Source organism: Aspergillus ochraceoroseus (assembly GCF_002846915.1).
Source record: "Aspergillus ochraceoroseus IBT 24754 chromosome Unknown P175scaffold_12, whole genome shotgun sequence".
NCBI classification, from domain to species: domain Eukaryota; kingdom Fungi; phylum Ascomycota; class Eurotiomycetes; order Eurotiales; family Aspergillaceae; genus Aspergillus; species Aspergillus ochraceoroseus.
In genome coordinates this window covers 134,814-155,284 of record NW_024468487.1, presented here as the reverse complement: position 1 = coordinate 155,284, position 20,471 = coordinate 134,814, and the positions used below count along the sequence as shown (strand labels likewise).

The 20,471-nt window shown below is 48.3% G+C and overlaps 9 protein-coding genes across 9 annotated transcripts; 4 read left to right on the top strand and 5 right to left on the bottom strand.

The window, feature by feature from the left end:
- Nucleotides 1-511: 511 nt before the first annotated feature.
- P175DRAFT_0512544 (uncharacterized protein) lies at nucleotides 512-2,820 on the top strand (the record flags this gene model as incomplete). Its single annotated transcript, XM_040898687.1, has 2 exons — nucleotides 512-2,019; nucleotides 2,100-2,820. The coding sequence occupies 2 exons, from the start codon at nucleotides 512-514 to the stop codon at nucleotides 2,818-2,820; spliced, it is 2,229 nt and encodes a 742-aa protein (XP_040748441.1).
- Nucleotides 2,821-3,132: 312 nt separating this feature from the next.
- P175DRAFT_0536249 (uncharacterized protein) lies at nucleotides 3,133-4,154 on the bottom strand (the record flags this gene model as incomplete). The annotated part of the gene is made up of 2 exons (XM_040900295.1): nucleotides 3,133-3,685; nucleotides 4,129-4,154. The coding sequence occupies 2 exons, from the start codon at nucleotides 4,152-4,154 to the stop codon at nucleotides 3,133-3,135; spliced, it is 579 nt and encodes a 192-aa protein (XP_040748440.1).
- Nucleotides 4,155-4,637: 483 nt separating this feature from the next.
- Nucleotides 4,638-5,348, bottom strand: P175DRAFT_0496570 (uncharacterized protein; the record flags this gene model as incomplete). The annotated part of the gene is made up of 1 exon (XM_040896131.1): nucleotides 4,638-5,348. The coding sequence occupies one exon, from the start codon at nucleotides 5,346-5,348 to the stop codon at nucleotides 4,638-4,640; it is 711 nt and encodes a 236-aa protein (XP_040748439.1).
- A 166-nt stretch (nucleotides 5,349-5,514) lies between these two features.
- On the bottom strand, nucleotides 5,515-6,040 carry P175DRAFT_0110519 (uncharacterized protein). Its single transcript, XM_040892361.1, has one exon. The coding sequence runs from the start codon at nucleotides 5,931-5,933 to the stop codon at nucleotides 5,661-5,663; it is 273 nt and encodes a 90-aa protein (XP_040748438.1). The 5' UTR covers nucleotides 5,934-6,040; the 3' UTR covers nucleotides 5,515-5,660.
- Nucleotides 6,041-7,189: 1,149 nt separating this feature from the next.
- On the bottom strand, nucleotides 7,190-8,226 carry P175DRAFT_0505188 (GPI anchored serine-rich protein). The gene is made up of 3 exons (XM_040898034.1): nucleotides 7,873-8,226; nucleotides 7,629-7,850; nucleotides 7,190-7,565 (listed from the first exon to the last, which is right to left on the bottom strand). Exons 1-3 carry the CDS (start codon nucleotides 8,121-8,123, stop codon nucleotides 7,463-7,465), a joined length of 576 nt encoding a protein of 191 aa, XP_040748437.1. The 5' UTR covers nucleotides 8,124-8,226; the 3' UTR covers nucleotides 7,190-7,462.
- Nucleotides 8,227-8,427: 201 nt separating this feature from the next.
- Nucleotides 8,428-8,791, top strand: P175DRAFT_0110514 (uncharacterized protein). The gene has a single exon (XM_040892360.1). The coding sequence runs from the start codon at nucleotides 8,491-8,493 to the stop codon at nucleotides 8,749-8,751; it is 261 nt and encodes an 86-aa protein (XP_040748436.1). The 5' UTR covers nucleotides 8,428-8,490; the 3' UTR covers nucleotides 8,752-8,791.
- Nucleotides 8,792-12,446: 3,655 nt separating this feature from the next.
- Nucleotides 12,447-14,184, top strand: P175DRAFT_0447082 (dual-specificity mitogen-activated protein kinase kinase; the record flags this gene model as incomplete). Its single annotated transcript, XM_040894382.1, has 4 exons — nucleotides 12,447-13,193; nucleotides 13,277-13,568; nucleotides 13,624-13,993; nucleotides 14,055-14,184. 4 exons carry the CDS (start codon nucleotides 12,447-12,449, stop codon nucleotides 14,182-14,184), a joined length of 1,539 nt encoding a protein of 512 aa, XP_040748435.1.
- Nucleotides 14,185-15,218: 1,034 nt separating this feature from the next.
- P175DRAFT_0505186 (secretory pathway Sec39 family protein) lies at nucleotides 15,219-18,210 on the bottom strand. The gene is made up of 3 exons (XM_040898033.1): nucleotides 16,657-18,210; nucleotides 16,451-16,604; nucleotides 15,219-16,391 (listed from the first exon to the last, which is right to left on the bottom strand). The coding sequence occupies exons 1-3, from the start codon at nucleotides 18,167-18,169 to the stop codon at nucleotides 15,260-15,262; spliced, it is 2,799 nt and encodes a 932-aa protein (XP_040748434.1). The 5' UTR covers nucleotides 18,170-18,210; the 3' UTR covers nucleotides 15,219-15,259.
- Nucleotides 18,211-18,381: 171 nt separating this feature from the next.
- P175DRAFT_0447063 (uncharacterized protein) lies at nucleotides 18,382-18,963 on the top strand (the record flags this gene model as incomplete). The annotated part of the gene is made up of 3 exons (XM_040894380.1): nucleotides 18,382-18,409; nucleotides 18,536-18,672; nucleotides 18,817-18,963. The coding sequence occupies 3 exons, from the start codon at nucleotides 18,382-18,384 to the stop codon at nucleotides 18,961-18,963; spliced, it is 312 nt and encodes a 103-aa protein (XP_040748433.1).
- Nucleotides 18,964-20,471: the final 1,508 nt, after the last annotated feature.

Sequence of the window (20,471 nt, the reverse complement as noted above, 5' to 3'; positions counted from 1 at the left end):
GCTGGCAACTGTCACGATCACTATCACTATCACTATCACTCCGCACTGGTTCTGGTTGATCCAAGAGGTTGGACGAATGACGATAATTATATAGAATATATATTATATATATAGTTATAGTTATTTATACTCTATACAACACGGACTATTTACGGGCCGAGGTCTCATTCCCGATCGTTAATAACACTCCTAACCCAGGACTCAACCAACTCCCTCCCCATCCAAAACATCATCATGTGAACCAATATCATACTGTAATCAGCTAGAAAGCTCTGTCTTGACACCTTTTTAGCTCAGCGGTACTTATTTGAGTCGAACCAGAGAAATGACGTCCAATCAATCCCTAGTCAACCGTCAACATACCTGTTTATGATCAGTGGTTATGCTAAAGCTACCTAAAAGCGAAGGTGCGCATAGTGTTGGCGTTGACGACACCCGTCATACCCCTCATCCCTAGCATCTACCTAACCCTTCCCATCAGGAAAATCCCAGACCTCAACCCATGGTGAAAATGTCAGATATCGATTATAAAGCGTTGTTTCTCCAAGCTCAAGAGGATCGGAGGAAAGCAGAGGAAGAAAAGAGGGAAGAGAAGTTACTAAGAGAGCAGGCAGAAAAGGATAGGAGGGAGGAGAAGTTATTAAGAGAGCAGGCAGAAGAGGATAGGAGGCAGGAAAAGTTACTGAGAGAGCAGGCAGAAGCACTGAGAGAGCAGGCAGAAGCACTGAGAGAGCAGACAGAGGCACTGAGAGAGCAGTCGGAAGCACTGAGAGAGCAGTCGGAAGCACGAAATCGTCGCACCACGTTCGCAGAGTTTATACAATCCGGTCATGACCTTCTTTCGCGACCCTTGAGAGCTGGAGATCCCGCCCGCTCAACTACTGGCAACATCCCACAACCCACCGGCAAGCATTGCCCGCTACGACTGGAACCCTGGACGGATTGTGCTACAAGGCAGCAAGAAATTTACAACTCAGTCTGGCACTATCTACAACCGCGGGACAGAGACCCGCCCCGATTATTTCCCCCCCACCTGGTCCTGGAAGAACATGGTCGGCGTTTCGCAAACCGACCTATCACGAGTGAAAAGGACCTGGAGAGTTATGAGCGCCTTGCTGTGGAAAACCATGTAGTCGATATTATTTCAGCACTATGCAAGATACCGAGCGCCCGCGAGGAGTTTTGCCTGGGGGATGGAATGTGGTTTGAAAACCACGCTAATACCCTCGAAGAGAATCCGCCCGAGAACCAGCAACGAGCAGATTCCTCATCTACCAATCGACCCTCCCGCCCCGACCAGTTCTGTATCCATCGTGTCAATGGAAATACGATGGCGTTATTAACTACAGTTGAATATAAACCGCCTCATAAACTGTCTATTGAAACCCTTCGGGATGGGCTCCGATCGATGAACTTCTATCACGAGATTGTCGAACAGGAAACAGTTCCTCCCGATGGACCGGAGAAGTCGCGTTATAATGCGGCTCGGCTTGCAGGATCAGCAATTGTGCAGGAATACCATGTGATGATACAGGAAGGGCTTGAGTACTCATATTTAACCACTGGACTTGGGATTGTGTTCCTGCGGGTACCCGACGATTGCAGGACTCTGTACTACCATCTGTGCGAGCCGAATGTAGATGTCGACTCTAGTGTTGGAGGCGGTCAAGGGCCTCGGACAGCAATTGAAAGGGTGCTTTGTCTCTGTCTGATGAGTTTCCGTTCAGCCCGTCGGGATCAAACCTGGCGGAATGCTGCTCAGGCACGGCTACCGACGTGGGAAACCAGCTTCAACCACACACTATCTCAGCCCGCCAGCTCGGAGAGCGCCAGTTCGGAGAATTCGCCGTCTGAGTACAGCCCTTCGTCCCCCGAGTCTCCCGAGTCCCTCGTCTCCGAGGGTCGTCGCCCACGCACCCGTTCCACCGGCTGTGCACCTACCAGTGCTGCCCATCGAGAAGATTCCCCAGACTCTGACCCTGACCCTGACCCTGCTGCTGCTGAACGGCGAAAACGGGGGTTCAGCCAAATCGCATCCTCGCCGCCCACACAACGATCAACCCCCACCACCCCGCACAGCCCCCTCAACGCCACACCAGTCAGCCCCGTCCACATAACCATAGATTCTGTACACAAAAATGCCTTTTGGGTCTACAACGAGGCGATGCATTAGATGCAAGCTGTCCCAACGTTGAACTTCACCGCGCGGGACAACAACACACCCATCACCCAATCCGTGCTCCGGAATTAGTACATAGGATTAAGCAACAGTTGGATGCGAATCTAGATGAATACTGTACCCCGATGGGAGGATGTGGGTCTTATGGCGCTCCGTTCAAGGTGACGTGCGCTGCGTATGGCTACACAGTGGTTGGCAAGGGCACCACAACACGGCTCTGGTCCACGGTATCACAGGAAGCAGAGATCTATCGGATTTTGCAAAGTTTGCAAGGCTCCGCGGTGCCGGTATTCCTGGGGCCTATTGATTTGGCCATGATCTACTTCCTGCACGGCGCAGGGCAGATTCGCCATATGCTTTTAATGGGCTGGGGGGGCGAAAACATGAGCCACGTGGAGATAGATGCGACTATCCAGCGTGCAATCTCACGGGCCAAAAGAAAAATTCTGTCTCTGGGAGTGGTGCATGAGGATCTTCGACCTGAGAATATTCTGTGGAACGAGGAGCTCCAGCGAGCCCTGATCATAGATTTCCACCGGTGCCACTTGAATAATCGACTGATGCCTGGCAACCCCCGCTCCCGGAAGAGAAGGTCGTCCGAAACCAGCGAGCAGAACATCAAACGGGTGCGAGGACCGTGAACTCCCACAAGACCTGGTGATTCGGGCAGTGGCGAGCTATTCCCGCTTGTGTGTCTGGATATTTTTACCTCTTCAGACACGATCTCAATGTTAGGGTTATGCTTGGACATGGGAATCCTGCTCGCGGCCGCCAAAAGGCTCGATTATCAAGGAATGATGATCCTGGAAAGCTGTTCAGCCTTATTCAATACTCAATAGTTTCCAAATGCAAAATTCGGTTGCTCCTTCTACCTCAATCTGCCATCAGCCAGAAGTATTAATTCGACTCTCATTGGTTAAGAACAATTCCTCCCATTTCATCCGCATAAGTCGTCAAACCCATGTGCCCCAAGTGATCTCTGAACCTCGGATCGCCACGCCATGCGGCTCTGCCCCCGAGCCCGGAAGGTCCAACCCATTGGTCCGGATCCATCCTCTCGGAAAGTATCCTGCAATCTCCCAGTCAATGAGCCCAAGAGACCCCGTCCGCGGGACATCTTCTACGATGATATTCCCCGGGGCCAAGGTCCGCATGATAAAAGACCCAAATCCGAACAGTCCATGCCCCATCTCTTCACAAGGCTGTCGCAGATTCTCCGAAGCATAGTCGTGCTCCACCCCGTACTTCATCAGATACTGCTCAGGGACCACTCCCTTTCCAGCACGCAAGCGTTTCGCAGATCCCCCACCACCCGCTCCACATCGTGCTGTCTCCATTTCTCGTCGAGCGTGGGCCACGCCTCCGCCAGAGTGCGCCCGGGGACCCGGGTGAGGAACAGACCACATCCGGCCGTCGTGCTCTGATGCGTGCAGGATGCGCGGGGTCGCAAATCCAGGCTGGTGTTTCTGGACAAACTCTGGCGTCAATGACCAGCTGGCTGGGGGTCTTTTTGATGTAGTGTGTGAGGTGATATGACTGTGACTGTGATTTAAGAAGTTGATGAGAAGTTGAGATCTTATATATAGAGAGAGAGAGAGAGAGAGAGCACAGAGAACAAAGCCAGTGTGGACTGGAGAGCTGACCCAACTTTTCCATACATACAAAGACAAAAAAAGGCAGCTGTAAGAAAATTTCCACTTGAGAAATCGGTAGATAATTCTAAACCTCTATATATATATAACAGAATTTCGAGAAAAAAAAAAAAAAAAACAGCTTATCTTATTTCGAACTTTTGCATCTGATCTGGAGTACGGAGGAGTTAGTCAGTCTAGATACCATACACGAAACTGCCTTATTGGTGTTGTTATGCTGGAGACACACATATATATATAATATATATATATATATATATATATATAGCGGATGTCTCTCTCACGCGGTACTCATACTCATACTTATTGTTGTCGAGTTCCATGGTTGAAGGGAGTCATTTAGTCACGGTTACAATGGAAAATTCCCTATCCTGACTACCTATGTATGTATGTACATAGTTACCTACTCCTGGTTACATATCTGATACGGAAGATAACCTAAGCTGTAGGGGACAGTCATGAGCCAACCAAACGAACCGCCGGTCGGTCGTTGCGTTGCTTTTGAATTACTCGAGTCACTAGTGGCTAGGCTATCGGGACTTTTGGCGCACACACGCCTCTATATATGTACAAATACATAAAATTGTGCGGGGGGTCAATTCAGCCATGTCGTCCATGCATGTTTATCCGTGCATGCTATCCGATGCGTATGGTGCTTCCTCCACCTCCTCCCCTGGAAGGGGGATGCAAGTGTGGTGTGGTGTGGTGTAGATGGATGGAGAGATAGATGGAGCGCAAACGCTCCGTTCGAACTCTTCCAACCGAGCTGTCTGTTGGCTTTAACTCCAAGGTGAAGGGGTCGGGTTTCAAATCGGAGCCGTTCGGTTGATCCGTCGCGCGACGGCCGCCCAGCGAGATCCGCCTGCACTTGGCGCTACCTCTGGCGGAGCTGGGGCTCGCACTACCACCGGATCAGGGCCAAGCGGCTGATCGTATATGTGCTGTTCGTAAGGAGGTGGGATGTCGTCTGCTTCCGTGGAGGGGTACACTTCCATCGAGCGGGAGTGGGAGAGCCCACGATGACTGGTGCGGTATTGAGACGGATACAGCGTCGTCGGAGTTGTAGCTGTGGGGGGGTTTGTGGCGGTGGTGGTGGTGGTGGTGGTTGTAGTAATCGTCGTCGTGGTTAGGACCCAGGTCTGTTCGCTTTCCAGCCACACGAGCTGGTGCGGTGTCGAGAGGCTACTGGTGTGGGTGCGGGTGTCTCGGGGCGCGGGGGAAGAGAGAATAGCACATGGCGAGGGCTGGGATGCTGGCAATGGATTCGGAGAGGGGGAGCTCTGCCAGATTCCAGCATTGGATGCCGTACCCGGATATTTACGTCGGCGGGGGGTGGCGTCCGTCGATGCTGGTCGCGGCGGTAGATCGCGGACTGGGTCTAACGGACTCACGGGACTCTCAACATGGTCGAGAATAATATGGGGGGTGCTGTTGTTCCACGAGGAACCGGAACCGGAGCCGGAGCCACAGAACCTGGTGTCCTGGATAGGAAGTCCTTCGAGAGAGGAGAGGTCCATCTCGACAATGAATGAGAGCATATAGATGACAGAGGAGGGTTCAACAGCGGGCTAATATAGCACTAACGCAATCATTCGCTGACCTTTTGCTTTTTTTTGAAGTAAGAACTTGAAAAGTACGAGAAGCACAGGCAATGGGCTCAGAAAAAAAAAAATTAAGCGAGAGAGAATACAGTGCAGAGACAAGAGCAAAAGAACAACTTGAAACCCTAAGATAGACACAAGGAAGACACAGGGTATATAGCTAACTATATACACGCGTAGAAACCCGAACGAAGAAGTCTACAGAGGACTCGGAGCCCTGGTTGCTTCTTATTTTATCCTCCATGCCGGTTGGAGGCGGTGCCTCTTTGACCATGATCGCAACAAAGGAAGATAAACATTGCGCCGTCTTACCCGAGGCGAAAGCGGCCGATCAGGACGTTGGACCCGGAGATCCAACGTAGGATTTAGTCCAAACTCCAAAGTTGGGTCGTGGGATCGTGGGATCTGGTCGAGCAGAGCTGGCGGTCTGCGGATATGAAAAGGGCAAATGGTCAGTCGGAATTCCGCTTGGAGGGAAAGGGAATACCATTCGCTGCCCATAGTTAAGGATTTGCCCCGCTGAATGGAACCCCAAATCCTTCATTGGCCCCAGTCCGTAAGAGCAGCAGAGCTTGCAGACGAACCGCCCTGTTTGGAGCGATTCCTGGAGGAAGACGCGAGGGTTAAGCGCAGGCAGAGAAATCCGCCGTTTCTTGTAATTTCTCGCGTGGCTGAAGATAGAGATGGTTGCCGCAGGTCACCCTCGTACAGAGTAGATGTACTCCGTACAGAGTAGATGTCTGGTGGGATGTCTGATGGGATGGATGTCTGGGTTGGCGGTGGAAAAAAACACTGCCACCATCCACTATCCAGTTCTTTGTCAGCTGCCACCGCGCCATGCACCAACACGCAACGACTCTTCGTACTCCATAGTGTTGGGATTTCTTTATTTTAGTTTATTTCAGTATTCTGGATGGAGCAGTAAGGTCCTTTTTTGCTGACCTTTTTTTTTTTTTTTTTTTTTTGAATTTGATTGGTTATCCCTTTGGGGCTGGATGTACATACACTACCTAGGTACGTACCAGGTAGGCCACCTTAGGTAGGTAGGTCAGGACTGCACGATAAAAATACCCAAATATATCCTCACATTTTATCATACTTGCATATTAAAGCCAGATAATCACTAATTCACCATTCTATTTGCTTCGTGGCTGCAGGAAAGAAAGCTTGATAGCATTCCAAGTCAGTAAGGGAGGAGCAACACGTATAATTTTAGAATATATACATACCTATATATATATGTATACCAAGCCTTGTGCCCACAAAGACATCTCACAAAGGATGGAAGAACAAGTCTGCAACACTATACTAGTCTCTTACTTTACCACTTAAGTACATGAATTGCAGCCCGTGAATAAAAGAAGCCGGAAATCTAAACCTGAAGATAAAGAACACGGTTCCCCACTTGAGGAGGCTAACTCAAGTCTCAGAGTACGCCACCTCATGTTGTGCCCATCCCCGTCAATAGTAATATTATATTAGTACGGAGTACTCTGAATTATAATTAGACTCTGCCCATCATCACCAGTTATCTTTCTCTTTCTCTCTCTCTCTGTGGAGAACTCGTCCGCCCTCAACGGCAGTACCTGCAGTAGTAGACTTTGTAAGAAACTTGCAAGATCTCAGTAAGATTAAAAAATATGCCTGGCATCTAAATTTAGAATTACTACCAACTTCGGGGGAACTTGACCAGAATGTGAAAGCGCTCATGGTTTACATTATATCGTATTCAGCCACCAAGCTTCACAAAAAGAACTCCGAAGCGATCCGGCAAGCGGGGAAAAAAAAAAAAGATCAGCAGTCAAAAAGACAATCCAAAAAAGTAAACACATAGAATAGTAATATAAGGCAATCGAATCAGATTACTTTCCCCAAACCACATCTAACTTAGAAAAATAAAAATAAATAGGAACCCCAACACTCGCGCCTCTATTCATCCCCTCCTCCAGAATAGACCTCCGGACATGATACCTGATGGCGGCCGGATTCACGAGTAACCCAGGGCTACACTATTGACACGAAAGGAAAATTTATGCCAGGAAGAGAGCAGCAATGGCAGCAGCACCGGCAAAGCCGAAGGAGTTGGTCACGGCGCTAGCAGCACCAGTGAAAGCAGGCTGGGAAGGAGAGGGGCTGTTTTCCACAGGTTAGATACCAACCAAGACGAGGAGATACGGGGGATCAGAGAATACTTACGTGGAGCTACCGGTAGCAGCAACAGTGGTGGGGATCACTGGCTTGGAGGGGGTGGAGGTAGGAGTGATGGTGACGGTGGAGTAGGTGACGGTAGGAATGCAGGTGGTCACGGCGATGACGGAGGTGCTCACAGAGGAGGGCACGGTGGGAGGCACAACAGGCACGCTGGTGGAGACAACGGGAGGAACGACAGCACCGGAGTTGGTGGGGACGATGGGAGAGCTGCCGGAAGGAGCAGAGGTACCAGCGGAGGGAACGGATGGTGGTGGTGGTGGAGGAGGAGGAGGAGGAGGAGGAGACGGAGCTGACAGCGGAGGCAGCAGAGGGAACGGTGGTAACACCGGTAGCGCTGGTGCGTCCAGGGCAGTTGGTAACGGTAGGAGCGCAAGAGGTGATGGTGACCTCCTCAGTCTGGTAGACGGTCTCGATATCACCTCCGGGGGCAGCAACGGCAAGGCCGGCGAAGAGAGCAGCAGCGATAGTAGCGAAACGCATTTTGATTGATGTTGTGTTTGGGAAGAAAAAAAAACCGTCAAGGTAGTTTTGTAGGTGTTGGTTAGAGGGGGTTGGGTAATAAAAAGAGAGTGTGGTTAGTTGGGTTTTAAAGAGTGGATGACCGAAGTCAAGGGTTGGATATGCTTCAAGCAGAAAAGAAGTTTGGACTGGGAGAGAAAAGAACGGATAGAACCAGAAACAAGAGAGGACGGGGGGAGGCTGCAGGCTTTGTATGATCCGGGAGATTAACTTGGAGATCGGTCCAGGGACGAAAAGGGGAGCGTCACTGTAGTCGAGTGGAGACGCTGGACGGGTAGTGTTCAGGGGGGGAATAATGTAATAATTATAGGACCCTCGGGGATACTGGATGACGGCTTGTGGTTGGTGGACTAGAATGGTCGTGAGGGACTACCAGATCACTAACGTGTTTAGTTGGTTATTAGTTGATGCGCTGGTCCTCTCTGGGTTCTCTTCTATCTGTTTTGTCTCTCTCTCTCTCCTATTTCTTCTTCTTCTTTTTAGGATTGATGTTGATCGTTGCTACCCTCAGAAAGAAAGTTTGAATAGACGGGACTACTTTCTGTTGGGGGGAAAGGTACCCCTCCATGAAATGACTGTTAGCAATTAATGACTGAATGCATAATATTGCCACGGTATCCTGGTAGAAATATATATTGTTACATTTGATTACCAAGTACAGTCCAGTAAAGTTCCTCTGATGTGGAAAATGATATAATAATGATGGTGATGGTGATTATTATTATCAGGGATCATTTTCAGGGGAACCACAGACGTTGAGCATCCCCCCCTCTCACGCTTTGTTTCATCCTCAGGGTCCAGCCAATCATATAGCACAGCATGGGGACATGGCTCCGTTCCTGACCCTCTCCTCCACTCATTCTGTTTGTCTTTATCCCGCAGTGGGTCCTAGGCTTCGAGGTCCATCCAATGAGATATCTTCTATCGAGGTTCATACTACCCAGAGTCCCCACTTACCCCTGTCTCTCCATTGAGGTAATGAGCAACTCCAGTGAATTCTGGAATCTGATGGTCTGATAGGCTCTTTTCCGGAATTCGGTTTCAAATTTGGTCATTTACCGAAGGATCATTCTATGACGAGAAGGTAACTACATGATCTCCACTCCCCCTCATTCTTCCTCCGTACCTCCTAGTAGGCTAGTACAGTTACTACAGTAGTACTACATAGGGAACGACACGGTTGTGCGTGGCTTTTGATTCTAGAAGCGTGGCCTTTCCACGCTCTGCGCGTCTAATTTCAGCAAGAGGTTGTCATAGCTGTCAATCCTGATTCCTGGATGTGGACATCCTGCAAATCCATCCAGCCGCAATTACTGGTATACGCTATTATTAACGGGCCCGAAAATCCTTCTGTGTGGAAGATTTGCAATTGTCCCCTCATACGCTGCCTTATAATAACGGAGCTACTCCTAATTGCGGAGAGGAACAGAAGCATTTTATAATCATACACCTTCAAATAACAACCATTGGTAAAAACGGCCGTCCAGATGAATAGCCTACTACTTCTATAGAATATAAAAGTTAACTTAATTATTACTACTCTATAATTATTTACTATAAAGAGGTATACTACTACTTACTATGTTATAAAATATCCTATAAAATTCATCCTAATATTGCGCCTTTATAGGCCTGGATTTTACTATAGTTAAGATTTTCTTGCCTTTAATAGCATGTCTCAGACTAATCTTCAATAAATCTAGTATAATATATATAACTAGATAAATCTATTAGGTAAATACTTTAGCTTCTAAAATAGGCTTAGATTAAGACAAGAAATACTACCTAAAATCTGATACTTTATACAGGCGCGATAGATAGCAGGACAGTCCTCTAGAAAATGAGTGATAAATAGCATAATTTTTGAGAACTTTAAAGAAAAAATTTTCATCCTTTAAAATATTGATTATATAGATCTTTTTGTGTTTAAGTAGATGATTGCACGTCTTCGTCTTGCATATCAACAGGTCAAAGTTTACTCCATGCTGCAGAAAAAAAAAAGACCCCCGTGAACATGCATATCGAGTCCCGTCTCGAGAACTGTTCACGGGCCTGAGTTCATTGCGTAAGAGGCTGAAGGTTGGAATGATGAGTGAGGAATCATCCTTTGAAAGTTTGTGGAACATAGGATGGCAGAAAGATATTACACTTCATATTCCACCCACTTGATATAAAGAAAAGTCAGGATTAATGATGATGAATGGCTTTGGGGAAGTTGGGGAAGTTGTATAGGCAATAAGGGTATATCTATCAGGTGGCCTGAGGCTCCGACTACGGAGGCCTTTTATTACAGGGTGACAGTGTTAACTGGGCGATTGGCCTAGACTAGGAGACAGGCCTTGTTGGTCCTCCGTCCGGAGATCAAATTTAAAACAAGATACAAATGAATCGTCGGGATTCAGACGGGTTGATGGGTTAAATAAGACACCCAGAGGCCGAAGAGTGCCCAGGGTTTCAACTCCAGCGATCAACAGGAGAAATTTTCAATGGAACAGGTTGGTTCTCGGACTCGCTAACTTCGCATTTCGCCGGTCAGAATCAAAACTGAATCCTACCAGGTTCTATTATTAGGCGATGTTGAGGGTAGGTATCAGAGTGACCACCAACCATTGTCTAACATCTTACCTAACCGTTGATTCGAGATTCGAGTCAAGAGAATAGGGGACTGACTCCTCCGGAACTGATTTCGATCCGATTCGACTCCAATCTAGCATCAAGCAGGTTGGCTATCCAAGCGAGGATCATTTGTCGCCACGTCCAAGGCCAATCAGTGAGAGAAATCTCGGTCCCTCACATCGGCAGCGATTGTTCAATGCTCGAGATCAAGTTATTCAAACGCTGAGCAGGCTAGCCGTTCTTATATTGCAGCAGAAAATTGGGCCCCAGAGCCGAGGACCTGGTGGGAAAGCATGTCTCAAATCTTCCGTCCCATAAACGATAGGAAATCCTATTCATAGCGCTCTACGGAGGAAATGGAATGCAACCCTATTTTAATCCTTGAAGAAGAAGAAGAAGAAGAAGAAGAAGAAGAAGAAGAAGAAGAGGATTAATTATAGCAGGTGGAACGAGGCGCAAGACAAGTGGGGAATGATGTCGCAGGGTCCGAAAATCCATCCATCCATCCTCTGTACAAGTTGGCCAGACTGGATTTCCTTTCCCAGTTTTTTCGATTTCATCTCTTTCTTTCTTTCTTTCGATTTATTCTTCGGTAAGTAGAAGAAGTATCCATCCCTATCTGTCATTCCCTTTTGGCTGGGACTTCATCACGAACGAGATTGACGGATGCCTAGCGAAACGAAGCCTCTCCACCATGATCAACTTCGGAATCGTCCCCGTCCATCTTGAATAAACCAGCAGTTTCAATTTGCAAAACATCCCTCCTCCATAGCATCGCACTCTGAACTGTTTCATCTTTCACTATCGATCCCAAGAATAAACCACTAAAGCGCCTTTTGAAACAAGTCCCACCTCCACTCGCTTTCGAGATAATTAATTAACTACTGGACTATCAAGCAATTCGATCGCTCATCGGTCGGCGCAGCGTCTACTTGATTGATGGAACTTCTCTGATTGGCATCTATCCTCGTGAGAGATTCCCGTTCCTCTTAAGAGCATTATTTTCTTACTCTCACTTTTCCGCCTACCATCCACATCCATCTGAAATAACCGCTCGCCAACTTTCTCTCTCTCTCTCTCTCTCTGTCTCTTCCTCTTTTCTTCTTAACTCTTTCCTCTACCTCCTTTGACTCACTCCCTCCATCCAGTCGTTTTATTTCCTCGTCTGATCATTTCCGACCGACTGTCGCTGTCGTTTGCCGTCGTTTCTTTTTCTTTTCGATCGATCAATCATTCGTTGAGAGCCTTCCTCCCTCTGACCCCAACCTGACCCTTATTTCTTTTTCTTTCCTTTTTTTTTTTTTTTTCACCCTTTTTTCCCATCAATAGTGTGTGGTCTTTGCGTTCTCATCACATACACCTTTTTTTTTTTTTTTTGGCTTTGGCTTTGGCTTTAGCCTTACTGCTTTTGATAATAAAAAAAAATAAAAATAAAAAAAAAAACAACCGATCTCCTTCTCCCTCATTTTCCGCCTTTGATCGACCCCTCCCTGCCAGCAGCCGCCGCGTGTCTGGCCCCACGGCCCTCTTTGTTCCGACTGCTCCTCGTCCCCTTGACCTTCCGCTTCTTCCTTTTCCGAGTATTCATCTCGAAAAGCCGCCGATCTGGCTACCTTAACTGATCCTAACGAGTTGTTTTTGCCGGGTGAGAGGCAGAACAATCTCGCAATGTCTTCCTCGCCCGTCCCCCTCCTCAAGGCCCCCGTCCCAGGCAATCGCAACGGTCCTCGACCCCCCAAGCTGACTTTGGGAATCCCTCCTTCGGTCACCAGTCGCCCTGTTACCGGGAATGGCATTTCAACCACTGCAGAAGCGCCTCAGCTCCAGCTCCAACCCCTACCCCAACCCCAACCACAGCCTCAGCCTCAGCCCCAGCCCCAGCGTTCCTCGAAACGTCCCCCACCTCCCCAACTCCGTCTTGCAACCCCCATGGGTAGTACACAAGAGGTCCCGACGTCGAAGGGCCGGCCAGCTCCCCTCCCCTTGGTGACAACTGGATTGAATGAGCCGAATGGACACTCCAGGTCGGGTAGCTTTACCTACTTGGATGGAAAGGCCAGCGGCCCCGCCTCCGCCTCTTCGTCCAATTTCTCGACCCTTTCATTCGCCATGGGCCTCCGCCAGCCACATGGGAGTACACCAGACCCGTCGTCAGCGATCAGCTCGGTTTATTCAGACCGTGAGGGAGGCGTGCAGATGGAGCGAGAGAATAGTGTCAACAGCCTAATCCCGGACTTGGATAAGCTGAGCCTGGAGAAGGGTAGACCCCTTGACGTGGATGACTTGGACGATGAGGGTTGGCTCGCTGCGAGTGAACAGAAGAAAATTATTGAGCTGGGTAGCTTGGGGGAGGGAGCTGGAGGAGCGGTCACGCGATGCAAGCTCAAGGAGGGTAAGACCGTCTTTGCCTTGAAGGTGAGAATCTAATTCCTTTTTGTTTGTTTGTTTTTTTTTTTTTTAGAAGATGCTCCTTCGTGCTAATATTTTCCCTTTGGCAGATCATCACGACAGATCCCAATCCCGATGTGAAAAAGCAGATTGTTCGAGAGCTCAACTTTAATAAGGACTGCGCCTCGGAGCATATCTGCCGCTACTATGGTGCCTTTATGGATAAATCAACCGGTACAATATCTATTGCAATGGAATTTTGTGAGGGAGGAAGCTTGGATAGCATCTATAAAGAAGTCAAGAAGTTAGGCGGACGAACGGGAGAGAAGGTGCTGGGTAAGGTCGCAGAAGGAGTGTTGAACGGCTTGACATATCTCCACAGCCGAAAGATTATCCATCGAGGTGCGTTTTTTTCCACTCCTCGAAGCCTTGGTTATTTTGCTCACCAAAAATATAGATATTAAACCGTCCAACATTCTTCTCTGCCGGAATGGTCAGGTGAAGCTTTGCGATTTTGGAGTTAGCGGAGAGTTTGGTACTAAAGGGGACGCCAATACCTTCATCGGAACTTCGTATTACATGGCCCCGGAACGAATCACAGGACAATCATATACGATCACTTCCGACGTGTGGTCCCTTGGCGTGACCCTCCTGGAAGTTGCGCAACATCGATTCCCTTTCCCTGCTGATGGAACCGAAATGCAGCCTCGCGCTGGACTGATCGACCTCTTGACGTATATCGTCCGACAACCAATCCCTAAGCTCAAGGATGAGCCGGAGAATGGAATTCGCTGGTCTAATAGTTTCAAATACTTTATCGAATGCTGGTACGTTTCCTTTCACCATGCTCCTTGACGAACGTCGCTGATACAAAAAAAAAAAAAACAGTTTGGAGAAAGAACCTCCACGAAGAGCAACTCCCTGGCGGATGCTGGAACATCCGTGGATGCTGGACATGAAGAATAAGAAAGTCAATATGGCGAACTTTGTGAAGCAGGTGTGGGATTGGAGTGATTAGATCGCTTCATAGCCTCCATATAACCCCAACTCTTAATATCTCTAGTACTTTTTACGGTCCTTTTGACGCTTATACAAGTGGCTGGCCCTTGATTGACCCGGATGTCAAAAAGCATACGATCTGTGATTATGACGACGCTCCTTTTTATTGACTGTACCTACCTATCCTTATTGGGATCTTATGGAGTTGGGAATCATTATATCATTTACCGCATGGTCACGTCTTTCCTTGAATCCAATTATGTTTTCAGCACACTAGCATTCATCATGTGCAGCCGCCGCCGCCTCCATTTCTCGGTTGCATTTACGTCGTTGTCGTTGTCGTTGTCATCGTCATGGTTATTATCCTCATTCCATCCAGCACTGATGTTTTCCCATTCGCATTCGAATCATCTGTAGCGATTTGATATTAGTCTTGTCTTCTTCTGATGTCTAGTGAAGAAAGAGTTCATGAGAGATAGTACCCATCTACCTTATTTTGTTTCTGTCTTGTTGGTTTTGCAGTAGCCGATTCCGTTTTTTTTTTTTTTTTTTTTTTGGTTTTGGTTTGTTCCGCGCTCCCCAGTCTGCCTTATAATATTCAGGTGTGCGGTGCTTGTGATGATACCTAACTTGAGCAGGGAGATATACGGGCATACACACCATACCGAAGGACAGTGTTGTTGAATTATCCCGGTGGTCTGGACGACGAAGGAGGAGAGTAAGAGATATAATACAGTATGTGATTACCGAGGTTAGGATGAATGAATGAAGTACCTGCTCAGTGATTAGCTAGTTAGTTAGTTAGTTATTAGGTACTCACTTAATAATGCTAATTTCTATAACTAACTAGGTATCATCACCAAGAACAGGGACACCAAATAGGTACATAAATAATTCCAATAATTTATTTATCAGTCATGCAATGTCATATCGTAAAATCATTCCTTCCCTTCAACAATTGGAAACATCCACTACCGATCTAAAACACGAAACCCATTCAAAAGAAAAAAAAAAGAAATAAAATTATAAGCAGTAGTAAGTGGCAGAACTTGAAAAAAAAAAAAAAAAAAAAAAAAAAAAAAAAACCTACTTCCCTATTGCCTGTTCACAGGCTGCGCACCCAAAACCCAGCCGATCCCGCTCGCCAATCCACCCGTAACCATATTACTGACCACGTCTCGTTTGCGGACCCGACCGGGTTCGTTTTCGGCGCCATCTTCAGCGGCGGATCCGGATCGAGAATGACCAGGAGCCGTGGATAGGGCAGGCGAAAACGAATCTGATGCGGCGGTACGGAGCGGTAATGTGTTCCTGTGGAGTGCTAGCGCGGCGCCACGCGCGACTTCAAAGAGACCCATGGGTGCTTCGTCGTGGTGGACGCGGGTTTGGTGTGCGCGGGCTGCGCGTCGAGCGTGCTGTTGTTTTGTTTCGAAGAGGTCTTGCTCGTTGTCTGTGGGACCGAAACCTCCCGGCACGGTGCTGGGGGCTGTTGCGGTGGTGTCGCCCTTGGTGTCCCAGAGATCTGCTTCTTCTGATTCGCGCGCGCGGAGGCCCGAAAGTTCCTCGTCGCAGCGGCGCCAGGCGCCGAGGATTTCCGGGAGCGGGTCTGGGGTGGGAGTGAGGGTGAGGGCTAGCGATAAGAGTTCCATGCGTTGCGTGAGTTGCGCGATTTGGGTTTGGAGGAGGGTGGGCGTGGAGGACACGGGGGCGCGGTACCGACCGGCGTTGTACACGGCGCGCCAGGTGATGTCATCTTTGATGGCTGGGTTGGTGAGAGGGGAGGAGGTTGGGATGGAAGATGGTGGGGTGAGGCGGGTGAGGATATAGGAGTAGGCAGTGCCAAAGTCGTCGGAGGAGAGAGCGGATGAGATGGCCAGGGACATTATGCGGCGTTCGGCGATGACGACGGCGTCTTCCTGGGAGATTCTGGGGCGGCGCGTATATTGGGAGTCGTCGTCCGTTGGGCGTGCAGAGAAACCAGCTGTGACTAGGTTTCGTCCGATGCTTAGAAGGTCGTCGAGTTTTGTGTAGCTCTTGGGGTTCTGATCGAGAACCTTCTCGATCAAGGAGAGAGGATCGGGGTGGACCCGAATGCTCACCGGCTGGAAAGGAACGCCGTGCTGAAGGGTCAGAGAATAGAAAGAGAGGGCATGTGTAGCGGAGATGAGAGCATTGGCCTGTTTGAGCGGAGTGGAATCAGGGAATTGAGGCTTAAAAGCTTGCAGGCTATGTATGGTCAATTAGTATTGCGATGAATATGGCTGTGGGTTGTATATTTGACTAACATTTCATATGCTCTTTGCATTTTGCCTCGTGTTCTATTGCCATTGCTTGCGTTGTCGTAAGCTGCGAATATGGCTTCTTTGGCGGCATCTTCCACCTGAATTGGGCTCAGAGAAGAGTTAGGGTTTAGGTAGATGGCTACCGCAAGGTCGTATTCTGGGCTTGTTAGCACATCCTGACAATACGAAGGAATATAGGCTTGCCGAACCTCTGACTTCTAGGAACGCCTTTAAGATCTCTGCTTCTAGGGCATCTGGTGAGATTCTCCAGAAGAGGCCATGGCAGTCTGGATTTGCAGATTTGCCCAAGGCATTTGATGTCCAATCTCGCAGCCATAGTAGTTGCTCGCGGACTTTGCTCCAGTCGCGTCCAGACTTTGTGTGTTTCACCGCAGACGCCACGACACTGCGCAACTCAAACAGTTGCATGTCCTGACTGCTATGGAGACAGATGCTGGCAGCTGTCCTGCAAGGGATAGGATGCCCTAGTTCACTAAGCACGCGTAGCGAAAGAAGAAGGGCGCCCAGGAAAGAAATTGAGGAGGCAGCAGGGTACGTCAGTGGATTTGTAGACAGGAGAAGAGCGTTCTGAAATAAAGACGCTCTGGTAGCCGATTGAAGACGACTGGCGTCAAATGTCACTGAGGGAAGGGTTAGACTGTCAGGTGTAAGGAACAAGGAAGTCTCCAAGCCAAGAAGACTTGCAACACGGCCCAGAATTCGGATAGATCCATCCAAGGACAGCTCATTACTAGAGTAAACCACAGATAGCCCGGTTTGTCCATATCGATAACGTAGCTGATCGCTGTGTGCGAGCTCAGTTTCCCCGACGTAGCCCCCAAAATCTATATCCTCTGGTCCGTCCCAGTTCACAAAAGCGCTTACTGTAGCTTCCGGGTCTACTAGACTGTGTGACAAGAGCCATTCGTTTACATATTCCCATCCAGAATATTCAACCTCCCGTTGGTCATCATCATTTTGGGGGATCGTAATCAGATTTTGGCGGGCGAGTTGGTTGAACCTTTGTCTTCTTGGTCGGGTATTGCCATACATCCAAGGGCCAACAAGCCCACGCAGGTTCTGGATTAGGTCCATGTCGCTCTTGTGGGTGCCAGCCATCGAGAGGAGAACATTTGTGGCGGTGTGATCGTCCAATGCTTCCAGTGTTTCTATGGAAAATGACTCTTCCTGATCGGGGTAATACTCGTAGTTCAGTCGGAGCAAAGGCAGTAAACACGAAACGAGCCATGTTCGCAGAGGTGGGGATCGCTGGTAGAAGGGGAGAAACAAGTCTAAGATGAGGGGTTGGAGCGAGGTCTCTGAATCGATTCGATGTGCTCGATGAATTAGGAACTGCGTTAAAATATCACTCGATTCTTCGCTATCCTCGTCACCGGGGTACTTTAGTGGTAGCAGGCGTATCTTCCGTACACGTTTCCTCGCCGCCGCCTCGGACAGCTCTTTTACTGGAGAAGTATCCACACCATCATGATTCAACGGAGAGGATAGACCGTCCACCAGTGTTTGAAGGACAGGTATATAAGTCTGCGGCTCTGTACTCTCTGGGAGAAAGGTGAGGATGATACGTAGTAGTCGCTCTGTTGGGAGGGCGTTGGGAAATTGGGCTTGTAATTGCGGGAGACAGGAGGTATCGCTCCTGGCGCAGAGAGAGGTAGCTAGGAGAATGGCGTGTGCCCCCGAGAGCCTCGTTGAGACGGCCATGGCATTGCAGTCGAGCTCATTCAAGGTGCAGAATGAAGATGATGATGATGTGTATTGGGGCCGCAACGATTCGACGTAAACCTTTCTTGATGGTGACGGCGTGCACGTGCCACCCGGGCGGAAAGTGACTGAATGCGAAGAACCTCGTCGCATCCGCTTCTCTTTCTCCTCCCCTTCAATTCCCCGCTTCTTTCTCCCCCCCCAAACACACAATGGCGTCCGGTTTTGGTCTCAATGGCGGTATGTGTCTCTTGTGCTTTGTCCTCGAGTGAATTTTCTACTCTTAATGGGTTGTGGTATTGGGTTCTGGGGGATGTGCTGGCTACTGAAACGGAGCGTCCCGGCTAACCTAGCTGCTCTCCGCAGGTCCTTCCCGCTGCTTCAACTTCTGGCAAGAGGTCCTTGGTTGCTATGTCGTCAATGCTGGCGAGGGAGAGACTGGCAAGAAGAAGTGCATGCCTGCCCTAGAGGATTACCACGAGTGCCTTCACCACCGGAAAGAGGTATGTGTTATTACGCCCATCATCCTCTGTTCAATCTGGGAAAGATTTATTCCTACGATCCCCCCTCGGTCCTTTTTCTTTTGTTTTGTTCTTCCTTTGTGTTAGTCTTCTTTTGATTTTGGATGTTGAGCTGACAGATGATAGGCACTGCGAACGATGAAGATGCAGGCTGCCTACCGCAAGGCAGAAGCCTCACACCCCCGCGAAAACGCCCCGAAGGCCGAACAGATTCGCAGTCTAGGATTGCTAGGGAAGGAAGAAGAGGCGACAGCGTTTTTGGCGAAGGCTTAAAGGGATATTATACATCGGAGCGTGGTTCCTCGTTGATTTGTTTTTTACTACACCACTACACCTTATGTTTTATTTACCCGATTGTATAGAAATGGACCAGTGGATTTGAATTACAGTACATTTGGAGTCTTATGAGATTTGATGGCTCTAGTGGTCAGTTGATAACGTGACTGTAGGGTGTGGTAAAGTACATCATTATAGGGTTTTATGCGAGTTTAATCATGAATCGTCAACGTCAGATATACCTTTTTTTCCTTTCTTGTTTAAACAAATCATAGTACTTTCTTATGGGGAGGATCTAGGTAATACCTAGGTATTACCTACTTAGGTAGGTCGGTGATAAGCACGGAGTACTACTAGTAGATATTCAATGATGGATACCTACCTAGGTAGCGGTTGAGCTGTGATCAGGTACCTAGGCACCAGGTAAAGCAGAATAGAAGAGGTTTGAATGGTAGATTGGGAGAATGATGGATGTACGCTAGGTAGCTTAAGTTTTCAAAGAAACTTGAAGCACCCAGTATATATTTTAAAGGAGGATTGAATTGTACCTACCTAGCCTTGTAGTATGCAGGAATAGGGATGAAGTTCCGTAGGGATTTCCCTGGTATGATGGATAGCGACTCATTAGTATATCTAGTAATACTCCGTACATGATATAGATAGATATAGATACTCCGTATATAGATATATGATATAGATAGATATAGATACTCCGTATATAGATATATGGCCTAGAGAGAACAAAAGTTACGCGTCCTCAGGCAGCAAAGAGTCACCCATAGGAGATTCACGTGACCCGAGAAAACCTTTCCAACAAGTGGGGCCCCCTAACCCCAATCGCGTTAGACCACAAGGCCCAAGCATGGGTAGGCGCGCCCAGCGAAAGATGTCCCAATGATATAAACAGGCTGCGTGACCTCGATCACTTGTAGTTGAAGTTGTGCTTCTGGTGAAGCTGAATATTTGTACACTTACTGGACTACACTTTGACTGCCCACAATTTCACCAATTGTTGCCCTCTCCACATTTTGGAGGTCTTTCTTCAACCCTCTATAACCTCCATCTCCCGCGGGCCTTTTTTTTTTTTTTTTTTTTTTTTTTTTTTTTTTCTTTCTTTCTTTCTCCTGATTTTATTTTTATTGTATTTTTCTCTTCACTTTTCTCTTCGCTTCTCGTCTATCTATCCCTCTCCCCAATACTTGGTAATTTATATATTACCACCTCCTTTCATACTTCGCCGTAATTTTTGATACTTCAGTTCGATGAGATCTCCCATCTCCACTCCATCATCTTCTCTTTCTTTCGCGCGCTTCTCTCGATCACCTTTGAAGTCATCTCTATCCTGTCTGTCCACCCTCTTATATTCCCTTGCATGATTCCTCCCTCCGATCCTTCGTCTGTGGCTTGCTCTATGGCTGTGACGTGCGTGTAACTTTCACGTACTGTTTACGTTACGTTACGTTACGTTACATGACCCTGTGTTGCAGCCTCTCTCTCTCTCTCTC